Source organism: Theropithecus gelada, chromosome 4 (genome assembly GCF_003255815.1).
Source record: "Theropithecus gelada isolate Dixy chromosome 4, Tgel_1.0, whole genome shotgun sequence".
Classification (NCBI taxonomy): domain Eukaryota; kingdom Metazoa; phylum Chordata; class Mammalia; order Primates; family Cercopithecidae; genus Theropithecus; species Theropithecus gelada.
The window spans coordinates 106,792,616-106,807,866 of NC_037671.1; the positions used below are offsets into that span (position 1 = coordinate 106,792,616).

At 44.9% G+C, this 15,251-nt stretch overlaps 1 protein-coding gene across 2 annotated transcripts in view; it reads left to right on the forward strand.

Annotated features, from left to right (window-relative positions):
- SOBP (sine oculis binding protein homolog) overlaps positions 1 to 15,251 on the forward strand; it is a 172,803-nt gene that overhangs the window by 135,806 nt on the left and 21,746 nt on the right. The window contains exons 6-7 of one of the 2 annotated variants that reach the window (XM_025383026.1): positions 9,904 to 11,862; positions 12,604 to 12,691. In XM_025383026.1, the coding sequence (XP_025238811.1) occupies positions 9,904 to 11,859 (1,956 nt within the window). In that variant the 3' untranslated portion in view covers positions 11,860 to 11,862; positions 12,604 to 12,691. Of the gene's footprint in view, positions 1 to 9,903; positions 11,863 to 12,603; positions 12,692 to 15,251 lie in introns of those variants that run through there. The other variant, XM_025383025.1, reaches the window with a different exon arrangement.

Here is a 15,251-nt window from a genome sequence, read left to right on the forward strand (position 1 = left end):
CAATTATATTGCATAGAGACCTGCAGTTATGTTGCAATCCTCTTTAGCAAGCCACCAGGAAAATTGGTGCAAAGGAGAAAGATCGCTGTGGTATGAATCACTCTTTTGGCTGTGTAGATGGGTATGAATGTTTGTCTCTGTCACAGGAAGTATGGATGCCACCTGGAAGATGACCTATGTGTAGAAGGAAACCCAAGCTTGCTGTGGGAGATAGGTTGGGTTTGACCTGTGAAGTTCCTCAGAGTTCTAAATGTCAGGGATTCTGGAATTTCAAAACAGAAAGTTATTATCAAATATTAGTCACCTATCTTAATCCTGTAATTTGTAGTAAAATGCAAAAAACCCTTGAGATAGTGGAGCAGTATGAGTTTTGAAGCCAGACAGATTTAACTTAGAATCTGGATCTGCCATTTCTTATCTGCATAGGTAATCTTGAGCAAGTTATTTAACCTGTCTAACCCCCAGTTATCTATACGATAAGGTATTTGTGGAGATTCAGTGAGGCAATTCATATAGCATTCTCAGCATGGGTACTAGAGCTTAAATAATGCTACCTATTGTTACTAGTGTATAATTTATTAGTATTACATCAAATTGGGGCTTGCAGTAGTCACAATAATAAAAGCCATGACTTTCATTAGAGTGTCCTGGAGATATTTGAGGACTGGGCAGAAATGGACACCAGGATCTGAGTTGGGCAACCTAGAGTGCCCACAGGTAGGTTCAGGCTATGGCCCAGGGTGCAGAAAATGTGCAAGAGACTGTCAGAAGAGAACTGAATGAAGCAATGCAAGTAAAGCCCATAGCCAGGTGCCTGGCAGAGCCCAAGCAATCAGTATGTAGTTGGTCAGTGGATGAGATGTCACTGGGAGCAGCTGTAGACTTTTGAAAAGCAGCCAGAGAGTGGGCTAAGGTAGTGGACACAATGAGGGATTATCAGAGGTGCCATTAGTTCTGCCCAGCAGTGCCCTTGACCTGGGCCACCTGCACACAACGTAAGCTTGACCCTGTGGTGTTTCAGGGGTACCACCCATCACCGGGGCGAGATACAGCCCAGGGAATGAGGAGGCTGGAAGGTAGAGTCAAAGTCCCTGGGTGGAGGTCAGGGGGACTGCTTCAGATACCACTGATAGTAACAGCAGTCCTTCAAAAAGTCCTCTTACTGATGTCTGATTAGTTGTGTTGTGGAACTATAACCACATATTTTAGAATATGATTTTTGCCATTTTCTGAAAAGGTTTGCAGGAAGGAAGAAATGAGGTGTGTGACCACAGACAGAAGCTGGGCAACTAGCACACTTCACTTTTTAACACATTAGTTTGATGGGTTTCTCTTATATACAAGTACAACCCAAAGTCCTTCCCTGCAACTTTTCTTAAACTTTTGTAGTCACAAATAATGAAACTTCAAATATTCAAATATTCATTAGAAAACAGGAAGAAAAACAATAAATGACACAAAAGAGAGCCAAATATATACTTGAAAAACAAAAAGTTACAGTAAACAAGGTAAATACACATCTGAAAAAAGATTCAGATAATACATTTTAAAAAAAGAGGAGTCACAGCATTGGGTTAGAAGAACAAAGGGAAATTTGACATTGAGACAGTAGATATTAAGGATAATTTTTTGCTAAAAACTGTTAGTTGCATTTTAACCTTTAGAACAAATCTGTTGATAGAGGAGAGTGTGTGCTAATTTTTCCACTGATGGTTAATAGACAGATTTTGAACTCCACAAGGGCAGGTGTACTAAGTCTCTCCTGCCCTGTTCCACAGCCCATTGTCTCCTGGAGTGCAGCACAGTATTTATTTCAGAATGAATGAAAGTGTTACAAATAGAAGATCAGTTTTCTCTTAAACTTCAGTTTGAAGCAGAGATGCTTGAATGAAAACAAAACAAAAACTTGTGCCTCCAGTTTCTTGGGGCAGATTCTACCTCACATGAGGGCAGGAGCTGCATTTTACTCATGTCCGAGGTTCCTAGCACAGTACCTCACCCATGATTAATGATGTTCTGAATAAATGTTCACTTTTCAGTGAGTAAAGTGGATTATGTGATGGCAAATTTTTCAGGGCAGAGAGTAGTTATAATACCTGGAGCTGATAAAATGGGCATGGGACGGCCTGGCAATGGGAGATGGGCTAGGACGTTGCTTCCTTCTTAGGAGGCACATTTTCCATGTCTGTAGTCCCCTCCCAGTTTCCTTTCTTTCTCACATGTTTCCTGGGCAGGATCATCACTGTGGATGATCTCCTTTTCCAGCTGAGCACCTGAGGCTCAGAGGGATTAAATGCCTGGCTCCACCAGGAGCTGGAGGTTGGAGGAGAGGACAAGATGATCACCGAGGTTCCTTTCAGGGCTTAATTTCACTGCTTTGAGATTTCTTGGGTGATTTTTGTGCCCTCTCAGGACCAAACAACTAGAAAACAAAGAGGCAGGCATTTGGTACCAGGCAGATCAGGTTTTTTGATGTATGATTGAATTTTTTAGTTTCCATCTAGATGACTTGTATTGTGAAGGTGTAAGTTGCATTCATCCAGCTTAAATGAAGCAGAGAATTTTATCATGGTATATTAATACTCTTAAGCAACCTAAAACATCAGTGCAAAGAGAAAAATCATCTTCTGAATCATGTGTGTGGCTGTCAGGGTGGGCCTGCAGTCACTGAATACAGACCAGGATTCCATCTCTTGCACTGGCTGTAGAATCAGAGACTTGGGTCCGTAATAAGCCACTTGGTAAAGCTCATTGAGATCCTGAAAACCAAGCCCATCTCTGCTAGAGCTCATGGCACATGAAAAAGAGAAGGAAGGATCTGCTCCTGTGACCTGGGTCAAGATTTCTAGAACCCAGCTTAAAATTTATAAGATAAGTAGAACCTGAGTCATGGTATAAAGTTCCTACAGGTCTGTTTCTTTTCTTTTCTTTTTTTTTTTGAGATGGAGTCTTGCTCTGTCGCCCAGGCTGGAGTGCAGTGGCCGGATCTCAGCTCACTGCAAGCTCCGCCTCCCGGGTTTACGCCATTCTCCTGCCTCAGCCTCCCCAGTAGCTGGGACTACAGGTGCCCGCCACCACGCCCGGCTAGTTTTTTTGTTTGTTTGTTTGTTTTGTATTTTTTAGTAGAGACGGGGTTTCGCCGTGTTAGCCAGGATGGTCTCGATCTCCTGACCTCGTGATCCGCCCATCTCAGCCTCCCCAAGTGCTGGGATTACAGGCATGAGCCACCGTGTCTGTTTTATAATGAGCCCAGGTCTGTTTTCTAATGAGATTTTTCACTTCTAACAAAGATGTGCTTTAGCCTCTCCTTGAGCTCCAAATCTTATTTAAGAGAGAGAGGGCTAGAGCAAGCTAGAGAACGAGAATGAATAAAATACAAAGCAAAAGAAACAAACAAACAAAAAATAAACCCAAATGAAAAGAACTATATAGCAAACACCAGCATGTTGGAATCTAAACCTGCAGAAAGTTTCTTATTTTGAAAATGAACTTCTTCGTGCATTTCTTTTTATTGTATAAGAGCCCTTGCTGTTTCTACTTTAAATTCCTCTCTCAATTCCGTATGGCTTTGCATGTCTATGACTAGGTCATCTTTTTTCTTCCTTCACTCAAATCCAGCTCTGCAAGAAAAACTTGGAATGGTGAGCTTAGTGTTGGTGTGCCCTTCCCCACTTTGTGAGGGCGCTTCCCTCAAGTGAACATTCTGCCATGGCAGAGTGGGGTCATCCAATCTTAAAAGACACCTGATACTGTGGCTTCTGGCCTTTCCTTTGGAAGATAGTTCTGCCATGTAATGAGTCAAGCAGATCGTCCATCAGCTCTGTTTTTTAATAAAATATGCATAGCACAGTTTATGGCTTCCACTATTCAAACAGCAGTTGAGCCGAAGAGGAATGATTCATTTTAATGGTTCTAACGCTCATTTCCAAGCAGCCATGTCGCTTTATCAAGCTTTTGCCTGAATTAGAAAATGACTGGCCTTGGAAAAAGAAGAGGACTCAGCAGGAGTTGAATAGAGGCTTTTCAGGATGGTGGGCAGCTGGGATGCACATAGAATTGTGGGCTGGTTCCTTGTCCCTGCAGACAGCTCCTCTGTTAGCCCTAGGACAGAGCCTCCTAGGGAGCAAGGTAGGGGCTGGTATCTGTGAGGTGTAGCATGAGTTTGCCCAGAGAGAAACGTGCCGTTTTATCTCACAGGCTCATAAGAAAGCAGTGGATGAAAATCTCCCTTTCCCTCTTCATGCAGCCATAGAAGCATCCTTCCCATAAAACACATGTAAAACATGTGAGACAGGCTGAGGATTGAAAATATATACTCTGTAACAAGCTTAGTGATATGCCTAGCAAACAATCATTAGCTCCATTTTACAGATAAAGAAACTGAGGCAGAGATTTTCATAAGGTTGCACTGCTAATAAGGAATGAAGCCCAGATTCATGCCAACATCTTTTGATTCTAAATCCCATGTGATTTCCATAGCCTCTTTTGCCACTCAGGGACACTGAACTAGGGCTCTGCTGGTGGCAGTGCCTAGACCCAAAGGAACAGTTGATGCTGGAACGACGGCACTCCAGGGTAGGGCTGGGCGCAAGTGCTCAGGTGGGTCAGTCTGAGGCCCTCAGCTCATGCTGTGAGGTGACTGTCTATAGGCAGAGCAGACCCCAAAGCCTTCAAAACACTGAGCACCCCTGCCCACGTGCTTCCATCCTCCTTTTTTTTTTTTTTTTTTTTTTTTTTTTTCTGAGACGGAGTCTCGCTCTGTCGCCCAGGCTGGAGTGCAGTGGTGCGATCTCGGCTCACTGCAAGCTCCGCCTCCCGAGTTTAGGCTATTCTCCTGCCTCAGCCTCCCGAGCAGCTGGGACTACAGGCGCCCGCCACCACGCCCGGCTAATTTTTTGTATTTTTAGTAGAGACGGGGTTTCACCATGTTAGCCAGGATGGTCTTGATCTTCTGACCTCGTGATCTGCCTACCTCGGCCTCCCAAAGTGCTGGGATTACAGGTGTGAGCTACCGCGCCCGGCCTCCATCCTCCTTTGCTTCACTTGAATGAGTTCATGATTTTTGAGCTGGCCTAGACTACAAGATCAGTGCCACAGTCAACATGCCAAGGCCCAGAGAACCTCCCTCTTATGATAAGCTACAGTTTTGCTTAAGGAACTATAACTTCTGGGCTGTTACGTAGGAGATATATTAGTAGACAGTCAGATGAAGTGGAAAGCACATGAAGATTTTTTTGTTTTATTTTTCAAATTGTTGATGGCATTCACAGAGGTGCTAATATCTTTTTTCTTTTCTTTTTCTTTTTTTTTTTTTTTAGTGTTCCGTTGCTACAAACATCTTTGCCCAGTTAAAGATTTCAGCAAAAGGGTTTCTTAATTAAATATTGCCTGATGCCAGATTACCACTCAGAAGGCAGTGGTGGATTCCATTAAAGGCTGAACTTTACTCCCACAGCTAACAGCTGATTAATGTGTTAATTACGAACCCTGTCCTCCTCCCCCAGTTGCCTGAGTTTTCTCTTAAGCCCAGAAGAACCTGTATATTGTGCCCATGTGGGTAACCTTATGGCATACTTTGGCCTTGACTTTGACGTTTATATAAAAATAAAGGCTCAGTTGCCAATATGAATAGCTTTCTCTCTTTCCAGGGAAATACAAGATGGAAAGAGTTATAAGAACCTCAAGTCCACAAGTCCTGCCTTTCGGCTTTCTTATATCAGGAGCAAGTGATATATCTGCTGAGGCAGTGTCTTTGGAGCAGTTGAGCGGTGTAGGTTGCCACACATTTATTTCACAGGAAAGGAGTGAATCCATCAGGCCACTGAGCTTAAAAGTACTACCCTGGCAGTCAGCCACCCAAATATAAATACTCTAAATGGACTAAAGGAAATGTTCATTCTGTTGTTTAGAATTGGACGCATCCCAGGAAGGTAAATTTAATCTTTGAGGACTGCTGTTATAGGGTTGAATGGAATACGCATTTGTTTATCTCCTTTGTGATCTTTTTGTCTTCCTGGTGATACATTATGTATTTGTGATACGAAGCATTTCAGCTGTCTCGCTCAATGGCATTGCATTTGCTGATTGTTGGGTCCCCAGATTGGCATCGTTAAACAGCTTCAGCCTCTGTCCAATCTGGGACCTGTTAGTGAGAGAAGTGGAACCAAAGAGGCCAGATTCCAACAGAAACAAAGCCGGGGTGAAATTAGGGGGAAATCATTCCAGAGCTCAGTGCGTAAATCCCTGCACTTCTTAATCTTTATCTTTTAAAATATCTTTTTTTTTTTTTTTTTGAGACAGAGTCTCGCTTAGTCGCCCAGGCTGGAGTGCAGTGGCGCGATCTCGGCTCACTGCAAGCTCCGCCTCCCGGGTTCACGCCATTCTCCTGCCTCAGCCTCCCGAGTAGCTGGGACTACAGGCGCCCGCCGCTTCGCCCGGCTAATTTTTTGCATTTTTAGTAGAGACGGGGTTTCACCATGTTAGCCAGGATGGTCTCGATCTCCTGACCTCGTGATCCGCCCGCCTCGGCCTCCCAAAGTGCTGGGATTACAGGCGTGAGCCACCGCGCCCGGCCTATCTTTTAAAATATCTGAAGGAATTTTGGTACTTCTTGGCATAATGAGGAAAAAATGATTCCTCAAAAAGTTAACAAGTGAAATAAAATGTAAAGCTGTCAGTGAAAGAAGGGAAGAATAACCCACCACCCCACAATTCAGGAAACCAGAGTTTGAGACACATGCTGTGTTTCCTGGATATGCAAATGTTGTTTTATTAAAGAGAGAGGGATATAGTATATATTTTCATCTAAATACACATCTTATGTAATCAGTTCAGGCTCTTATGATGAAATCTTTAATTACTAGAAGTGTGTCATTAGTTAGATGTAGAATGAATGATAGTACCGTGTTTTATTGCCTCACATGATATAGCCATTTGTGCCATAAATTCATTGACCTCATCTTAAATGATGAGTCCTGTAAAAGACTTGATTCATTATTTCTTAAGTGACAGTTTTTTCCTCTAATAATTTTTTGCTTCATCAGAAAGATTGCTTTTCTGTATTTTTAGATCAGTATTTTAGATCAGTATTCTGAACTGAGATTTAATAAGGCAAGGACACACACACACTCTCTCTCTCTCTTTCTCTCTCTCTCTGTTTCTCTGTCTGTCTCTCTCTCTCTCATGTTACCCAAAACAAGATAGTCAGGAACTGTCACACTTTGGGATGCTGCCGAAAATCAAGCAGCTAACTGTAGGCCTTTGCTTTAATGGGAAAGTTTGATGAAATAGGATTTTGCTTCTAATGTTGATGTCTGTAATTCTTTTTATGTCAAAATAGATGAGATATGGTGGAGAATTCTCATTTGACAACTGGGATTGATCTATGAGCATTCCTTATTCATCAATGGATTACTGAAAGTGAAGGAAGGGAAGGGAGAACATATAAATTATATTTAGATTATTATTATTTTTTACTCCATTTGAAAATATTTATTTGGCTTGAGGAAACAGGAATCCTTTGGAGGCAAATAATTCAATCTGGCAATTTAAAAACCAATTAAGGATTTCAGAAAACTCTTCTCCCTTATGGCTAAAAAATAAGATCCAAAAAAATATGCCAGAAAATGGGTATATTATTTTAATTAGTTTAATTCATTGATAATTTTTTTTAGTCAATGATTAAAGAAGCTATTTTTGATCCTTCACTTCAAGCTTGTAAATTTGCACTTCAGGCTTTCTATGGATGCCTAATATTGAAACATAAGCAGGTGGTTTTATTTCATAGTGGAATTTAAGTGCCACATCATTATACATTAATTTTATTTAAATGATCAAGTTTATAAAACAATAACTTACATGCATCATGTTTCTAATACTTGTTTACTTAACCTTTATATGAAAAATTTGAGGGTCTGATGGATTCTGTGGGTCTCTTCTCATCAGAGGCAATTCTGCACTTTTTTGTAAACCGGGCATCTCAATTATGATAAAAACTTCCCTTAATTCAGGAGTAACATGAAACACTGTAGTGAAACACAGGAGTATATTAGCATTGAATTTTTTTTTTACCACTTTAATAATTGCAACAGTTTTGATAGCTAAATTGAAAGAATGCCTTTCTAATTAATCATCAAAGGTAACTCAGCAGTTTCCTCACTCTCAAAAATTTTTTGCAAGAAGTAGTTTGAAAGGGCAATTTGATGAGACTAAACAAAACACGAATGTGTGCCAATAAGTATCTTATTCAGTCTCATACCATCAAGTTTATTACCTGCAAATACCAGTGGAGAAAAAGTGAGAAGGAAAAGAGTGGTTTACACATACAGACCCACATCTGCCACGTGCGTGTTCGCCCATGATCACATACCAGCATGCCACCACTGTTTACAATCAAGGAAAGCTGAGAGTTAAATGAGATGAGTAATCAAATGCCCAGCATATGTTGTTTTTGCATTGTTTATGTGACCAATCATTATTAAAATTTGTCATCTTTTAATTATATCAGTTTAGGATAGTTTTTTTAAAAAACCAACACGCACCAACAACAGAACAACAGACAGCCTCTTCAACAAAAACAGGGTCTCATTTAGAACAATATTGGAACCAGTGCTTTATTGGGGGAGAGACTCAAATTCAATAGACTCACCATTGCACTGTTTCACAATTCTTTCTTTGCTGCTATATATGGCTTGAGTGCTGAGAAAATGGCCAAAAAAAAAAAAAAGGAAAAAAAGAAAAAAGATTGTGTGTGTAAAACTCTGTCAAAAAAAAGTAAGGCACTGAAAGAACTATTGAAAATTTTGACATCTGTTTATCTGTTTATAGCTATGGCAAGATTACTCATATTAATTCTTGTTTAAAATGCCATATGAAGGAAAGACATTTGTGCAAACAAGAGTCATATTTGAATTGTAGATCATGTCTTCACCATCTGTGAGAGCTGATGGTGTTGCAAAATTAATGTGTTAATGAAATCACAATAATTTCTCCAAAGTAATGGGTTCTGAAGCTGAGAATGAGTATTTTTTGAACTTTGATGTCTAGTGATTTCCAATTGGGAGAAGCTCTCAGCCTTTAATTAGTTCTGCAGCCCAACTTTAAAATAAATTTGGTGATGTCTTTCTTTTGCCAGGAGTAGATCTGAAGGGGGGAAAAAGCCATAACAACTTTTGGAAAATGTTCTCTGGTGTTTGAAAAGTTGTTAAATAAGACTGCCTGCCAAGAAATGTCACCAAAAATTCTGACTACTGAGAGAGAGTGGGCAAACAGCTCAAAAAATAATTCTAGCTTGCTGCAACATCACAGGTTGGGAATAGCTAAACCTCACACAGACTTCATGATTAATTCCAAGTTTCTCCTTGGAAGCCAGACATAATGATGTTCAGCGCTTTGTGTTATTGGTTAACACAGTACACCCTTTCCAACTGCATTATCAAACATAGTCAACAGTGTAAAGTGACTTCGCATGAGGAGAATTGTAAGGGGTAATATTTCAAGCCCATTGAACTTTTTGGAGAACATTTCCCTCCAAAACTCTTTAGGTTTGCATTTACAATGAGCCTTTCTGACAAGTGAAAATATGTGGGCAGGTACATTGGACAGGTATATATATTCCCTTTTCTCAGAACCGTCTTTAAGTCATGCTTAAAGGGGACAACACAATTTCTTTAAGAAGAAAGAATAGGAGGTTGTGATAATTGGTATTCTGAAGGGCTCATATTTATAAAGCCAACCCATCATTTTACAAACATTTCAGAATTTTACCTTTTAGAAGGAAACAGTTCTGCCTGTTTGAGAAATGCTGGTAAAGTCTAAAAGAACGTTTATGTGAAACACGAAACGTCATCTACCCAGGTAAATTGCTTGTCTTACCTGTTGTGGTTTTTTATTACTGTGTTGTAGGTATGTGACTGGTGTAAGCACATAAGACACACAAAAGAATACCTGGATTTTGGGGACGGGGAAAGAAGGCTTCAGTTCTGCAGTGCAAAATGTCTCAATCAATACAAAATGGACATTTTCTACAAAGAGACCCAGGCCAATCTTCCAGCTGGGCTGTGCAGCACATTACACCCTCCCATGGAAAATAAAGCAGAAGGCACCGGGGTGCAGCTGCTCACTCCAGACTCTTGGAATATCCCGCTAACAGATGCTCGGAGGAAGGCCCCCTCCCCGGTGGCTACAGCTGGCCAAAGCCAGGGCCCTGGCCCGTCGGCGTCCACCACCGTCTCTCCATCTGACACTGCCAACTGCTCTGTCACTAAAATCCCCACGCCAGTGCCCAAGTCCATCCCCATCAGCGAGACTCCAAATATCCCTCCTGTCTCCGTCCAGCCACCTGCTAGCATCGGGCCTCCCCTTGGCGTCCCGCCTCGAAGCCCTCCCATGGTGATGACCAACCGCGGCCCGGTGCCGCTGCCCATCTTCATGGAGCAGCAGATCATGCAGCAGATACGCCCACCCTTCATCCGCGGGCCTCCGCACCACGCCTCCAACCCCAACAGTCCCCTGTCCAACCCGATGCTTCCCGGTATCGGGCCCCCGCCCGGCGGCCCCAGGAACCTGGGCCCCACTTCCAGCCCCATGCACCGGCCCATGCTATCGCCCCACATCCACCCCCCGAGCACCCCCACCATGCCCGGGAACCCCCCAGGCCTGCTGCCCCCGCCGCCCCCGGGCGCCCCGCTGCCGAGTCTTCCCTTCCCGCCGGTGAGCATGATGCCAAATGGTCCGATGCCGGTGCCCCAGATGATGAATTTCGGGCTGCCATCGCTCGCCCCGCTGGTGCCGCCCCCGACCCTGCTCGTGCCATACCCCGTGATCGTGCCCCTACCGGTGCCCATCCCCATCCCCATCCCTATCCCACACGTCAGCGACTCCAAGCCCCCCAACGGGTTCTCCAGCAACGGGGAGAACTTCATTCCGAGCGCCCCTGGCGACTCCGCGGCTGCGGGCGGCAAGCCAGGCGGACACTCCCTGTCCCCGCGGGACTCCAAGCAGGGCTCGTCCAAGTCCGCGGACTCGCCCCCTGGCTGCTCGGGCCAGGCCCTGAGCCTGGCGCCCACGCCCGCCGAGCACGGCCGGAGCGAGGTGGTGGACCTGACGCGGCGAGCCGGCAGCCCCGCGGGCCCCCCGGGCGCGGGCGGCCAGCTCGGCTTCCCAGGTGTGCTGCAGGGCCCGCAGGACGGCGTCATCGACCTGACCGTGGGCCACCGGGCCCGGCTGCACAACGTGATCCATCGCGCGCTGCACGCGCACGTCAAGGCGGAGCGGGAGCCGGGCGCCGCGGAGCGCAGGACCTGCGGCGGCTGCAGGGACGGCCACTGCAGCCCGCCCGCCGCCGGCGACCCGGGCCCGGGCGCCCCGGCGGGCCCCGAGGCGGCTGCGGCCTGCAACGTCATCGTGAACGGCACGCGCGGCGCCGCCGCCGCCGAGGGCGTTAAGAGCGCGGAGCCGCCTCCCGAGCAGCCGCCACCGCCACCGCCGCCCGCGCCCCCCAAGAAGCTGCTGTCGCCTGAGGAGCCGGCGGTGAGCGAGCTAGAGTCGGTCAAGGAGAACAACTGTGCTTCCAACTGCCACCTGGACGGGGAGGCGGCCAAAAAGCTGATGGGCGAGGAGGCCCTGGCGGGGGGCGACAAGTCAGACCCGAACCTTAATAACCCCGCGGACGAGGACCATGCCTATGCTCTGCGGATGCTGCCCAAGACCGGCTGCGTGATCCAGCCTGTGCCAAAACCCGCGGAGAAGGCTGCTATGGCGCCGTGCATCATTTCCTCGCCCATGCTCAGCGCCGGGCCCGAGGACCTGGAGCCGCCGCTCAAAAGGAGGTGCCTCCGAATTAGAAATCAGAATAAGTAAAAGGTTTGTATGTCCGCCGGGCGCTCCTCCGCACCAGCCAGTGCACCTCTCCTTACTTCTGACAAGGCAGAGGCGAGAGTTGTAATAATAGTCATGATTTTACCGTGTGTGTTTTATATTGCACCCGGTGTGGTCACGCTATCAACATTCTGAGCCAGCAACTCTGATGCTGAGTTGTTCAGTAGCATCATTCCCATTTTACAGCCGAGGAAACTGAGTCACAGCATGTGAGTGCCAAGCCCCAGGTCACTTACTTGAGGGGAGAGCTCAGTCTCGAACCTGTCGTGAAATACTCTGTCTCTAATTACACGTTTATTATCATGCTCATCTCCGTAAATCACCCTGTTGGAGAAGAGAAGGATGGGGGGAGGAAGAAGAGATTAACTGGGGACACCTAAATGTGCGATCATGAGGTTGCAGGGCAGTAGTGAAATGTCCAGTGAATCCATGAGCTGGGCCACCTCCTAAATAGAGTTGGTTGCCTCAGTGGCAGAATGTCACCAGCTTTTCTTGATAAGGACGGAATTCCATTTGTAAAGTGAGAATGAAACCTAACTCTTACATGCATATGTCAACTGAACCCAGGCTACTAAGTCCTATTTGCCTGGCAGGGTATCTTTCCTGTTCATGGGGTCTCCTTCCTGCAGTTTGGCACCAAGCAGCATCCTCCAGGGTAGGCCTCAAGCGTCACTGACCAGCTTTGCTCTCTCCCCGTTTTGGGGCCCGAGTTGCTCACCTTTGTAGGTAATGGGAGGCTTCGATAGGGAAGAGGGTGGCATTGCTAAAGTGAGTGACGCTGCACATCTCTGACCTCATAGACTCCTGCTTAATGCCAAGTGAGCTGCTGAGAGTGAGTTAAAATTTTCAGCATTGGAAAGGGGAACTAACATGTGCCTGTGACAGGCAGAGGTGGCCTCATTTGCTCCTCCTGCCAATCCTGGTGGAGTAGGCATCATCTGTATCTCACCAAGGAGGTAGATGAAGCTTAGAGACTGTGCCCAAAGCAGAGCTGGTACATGGGGACGCAGTATTCAACTCAGGCCTGTTGGACACAGCCCAAGCTCTCCCCTCTATCCAAGTGGGTATCAAACAGGCCGAAATTCAGTTGAGTTTATCAACTTCTTATGGAGAGGAAGAGGAGAGATGAGCATTTATCAAGCACCTAACTTGTACACTGCTCCTTCCAGGGACTGGGGAGATACAAAGGCAAATATGGTGGCGTGCCCCCATCTGGTGGGAGTGCAAACTCCAGGAGGAAGGAAGCGGGGCCAGGAGAGTGGATCTCATAAGATGAATAATTGCTCACATTTGTATGCAGGCTGTCTTCTAAGTGTTTTTCAGTAGTATTTATTTGGATCTGGATCCATAGGACAATTATCATCTTCATTTTATTGATGAGGAAACCAAGACAGAGACATTAAAGTAACTTGCCCAAGATTTTACCAAATTTACAGAGTTGAGATTCAAATCCAGGCTGTCTGACTCCAGAGCTGCATTTTTTAAAAAACCACTGTAGGAGAATAGGCTAATTAGTTTCTTTATTACTCCACATACTAAAATTGTTTTACCCACCTCAGTGGGTAAAACAACTCCCAGGTGTCGTAGGGGAAAGTTTCTTAAAAAAAACAAAAACAAAAACTAAGTCTACCTCCTAAGTTCTCTAAGTGTTCAAACAGTTGAATTCTTGTTTCTGCAGCACCAACAAGCCTACGTTACCAACCCATTACTCCACAGTGGGAAATACAAACGTGGAGCACAGCACTTGCTGTGGTGTGTCCAGTCCATGATTTCTAAGTTGGGCCTCCAGCATAGCCAGGAGATTGCTTGGGAAGCACAGACCAGAGAAGGAGACTTGTAGGTTGTGGAAGAAAGGTTTCTCAGCTACCATTGTTTGAGGTTTCCTTTTCCTCTGATGGCTTTGCCAGTAGAGGAAGAATACTAAAAATGAGTTCACCATTCCTTCTTGATTTTACATCTACAAGTTCTGCTGCCTGAAGACAGATGGCCTCAGCCTTCTCACAGTCACCTCAATTGAAAATGCCCCTGATTTCTTCATGAGAGTAATTTAATCTGGTTGACAAAGCTGTGAGTAATGGGAAGATGTGTGACCAAAAAAGTGATGGCCTTCAGAAAGTCAGAAAGCATTGGGAGTTGTCAGTTTAAACACATTCTAATATCACTCATTCAGGTGAGGCTGAAAGAAGAATGGGAGGGTGAGAGATTTTACTATTGTACCATCACTGGAGTGAGAAGGGACCAGGTCAAGAATAGTGACACTAACGTATGAGTAGCATGAGACCAAAAGAACTTAAAAACAAAATATACGATGGCTATTTGGATGATATATGTTTCTGAATAAAGAATCAGTCTTGTATGTGGACCAGAATCATTAAAAATATTAACCTGGCTCCAGCCAATTTCAGAAGATGTAGTGATGAAATTGCCCACTACCTCTTGAGACTGAAGAATTCTTTCAATGATGGGTCCCCCAAGAAATTACAGCTTTTCTTTAAAATCAGAAATACTCAGGCTTTGTCAGCTATGAAAGAGTGACAAGGCAAGTGATTTAAGATGGGGGAAAAACCACCTCTCCTCCACTAAATCACATTTCCTCTTGCCCTCGGAAGTTCCGTGTCACCTCACAGCACAGTCTCAACCTACCATAATTTACTCACATTCTCTGGCCCTTCCTGGCTTATTTATTTATTTATTTATTATTTTTTGAGACAGAGTCTCACTCTGTCGCCCAGGCTGGAGTGCAATGGCGCGACCTTGGCTCACTGCAACCTCTGCTGCCCGGGTTCAAGTGATTCTCCTGCCTCAGCCTCCTGAGTAGCTGGGACTGTAGCCACGCACCATGATGCCCAGCTAATCTTTGTATTTTTATTAGAGATGGGGTTTCACCATGTTGGCCAGGTTGGTCTCCAAATCCTGACCTCAAGTGATCCACCCGCCTCGGCCTCCCAAAGTGCTGGGATTACAGGCGTGAGCCACCATGTCTGGCCCCTTCCTGTTTTTTTGTGCACATGTGGTGCTGTTTTTCTTCTATGCCTTCAGAAACCCAGACCATTCATATGGTTGGGGAAACTGGAAATGTATCCGCTAAATAAAGGACTGTATGGCTTTTGTGCCCTGATACTGAACACTGGTGACAAGTTAAAGCTGAAGTGGAAAGCATTACAAACCAAAAGCGAAACTCAGGCTGAGATATGGTGGGTGAGGTGCAGGTGAGTGATTCCTCCATGTGCTTGTTGGTAATTCATTATATATTATTTCTCATATATATTCATTATATATTATATAGGATAATCTGTCAACTTCGGTCAGCATCTTCGTTCTTCTCCCTATGTCTGCCTTTTTCATACGGTAGTACTATTTTATTATTTTTATTT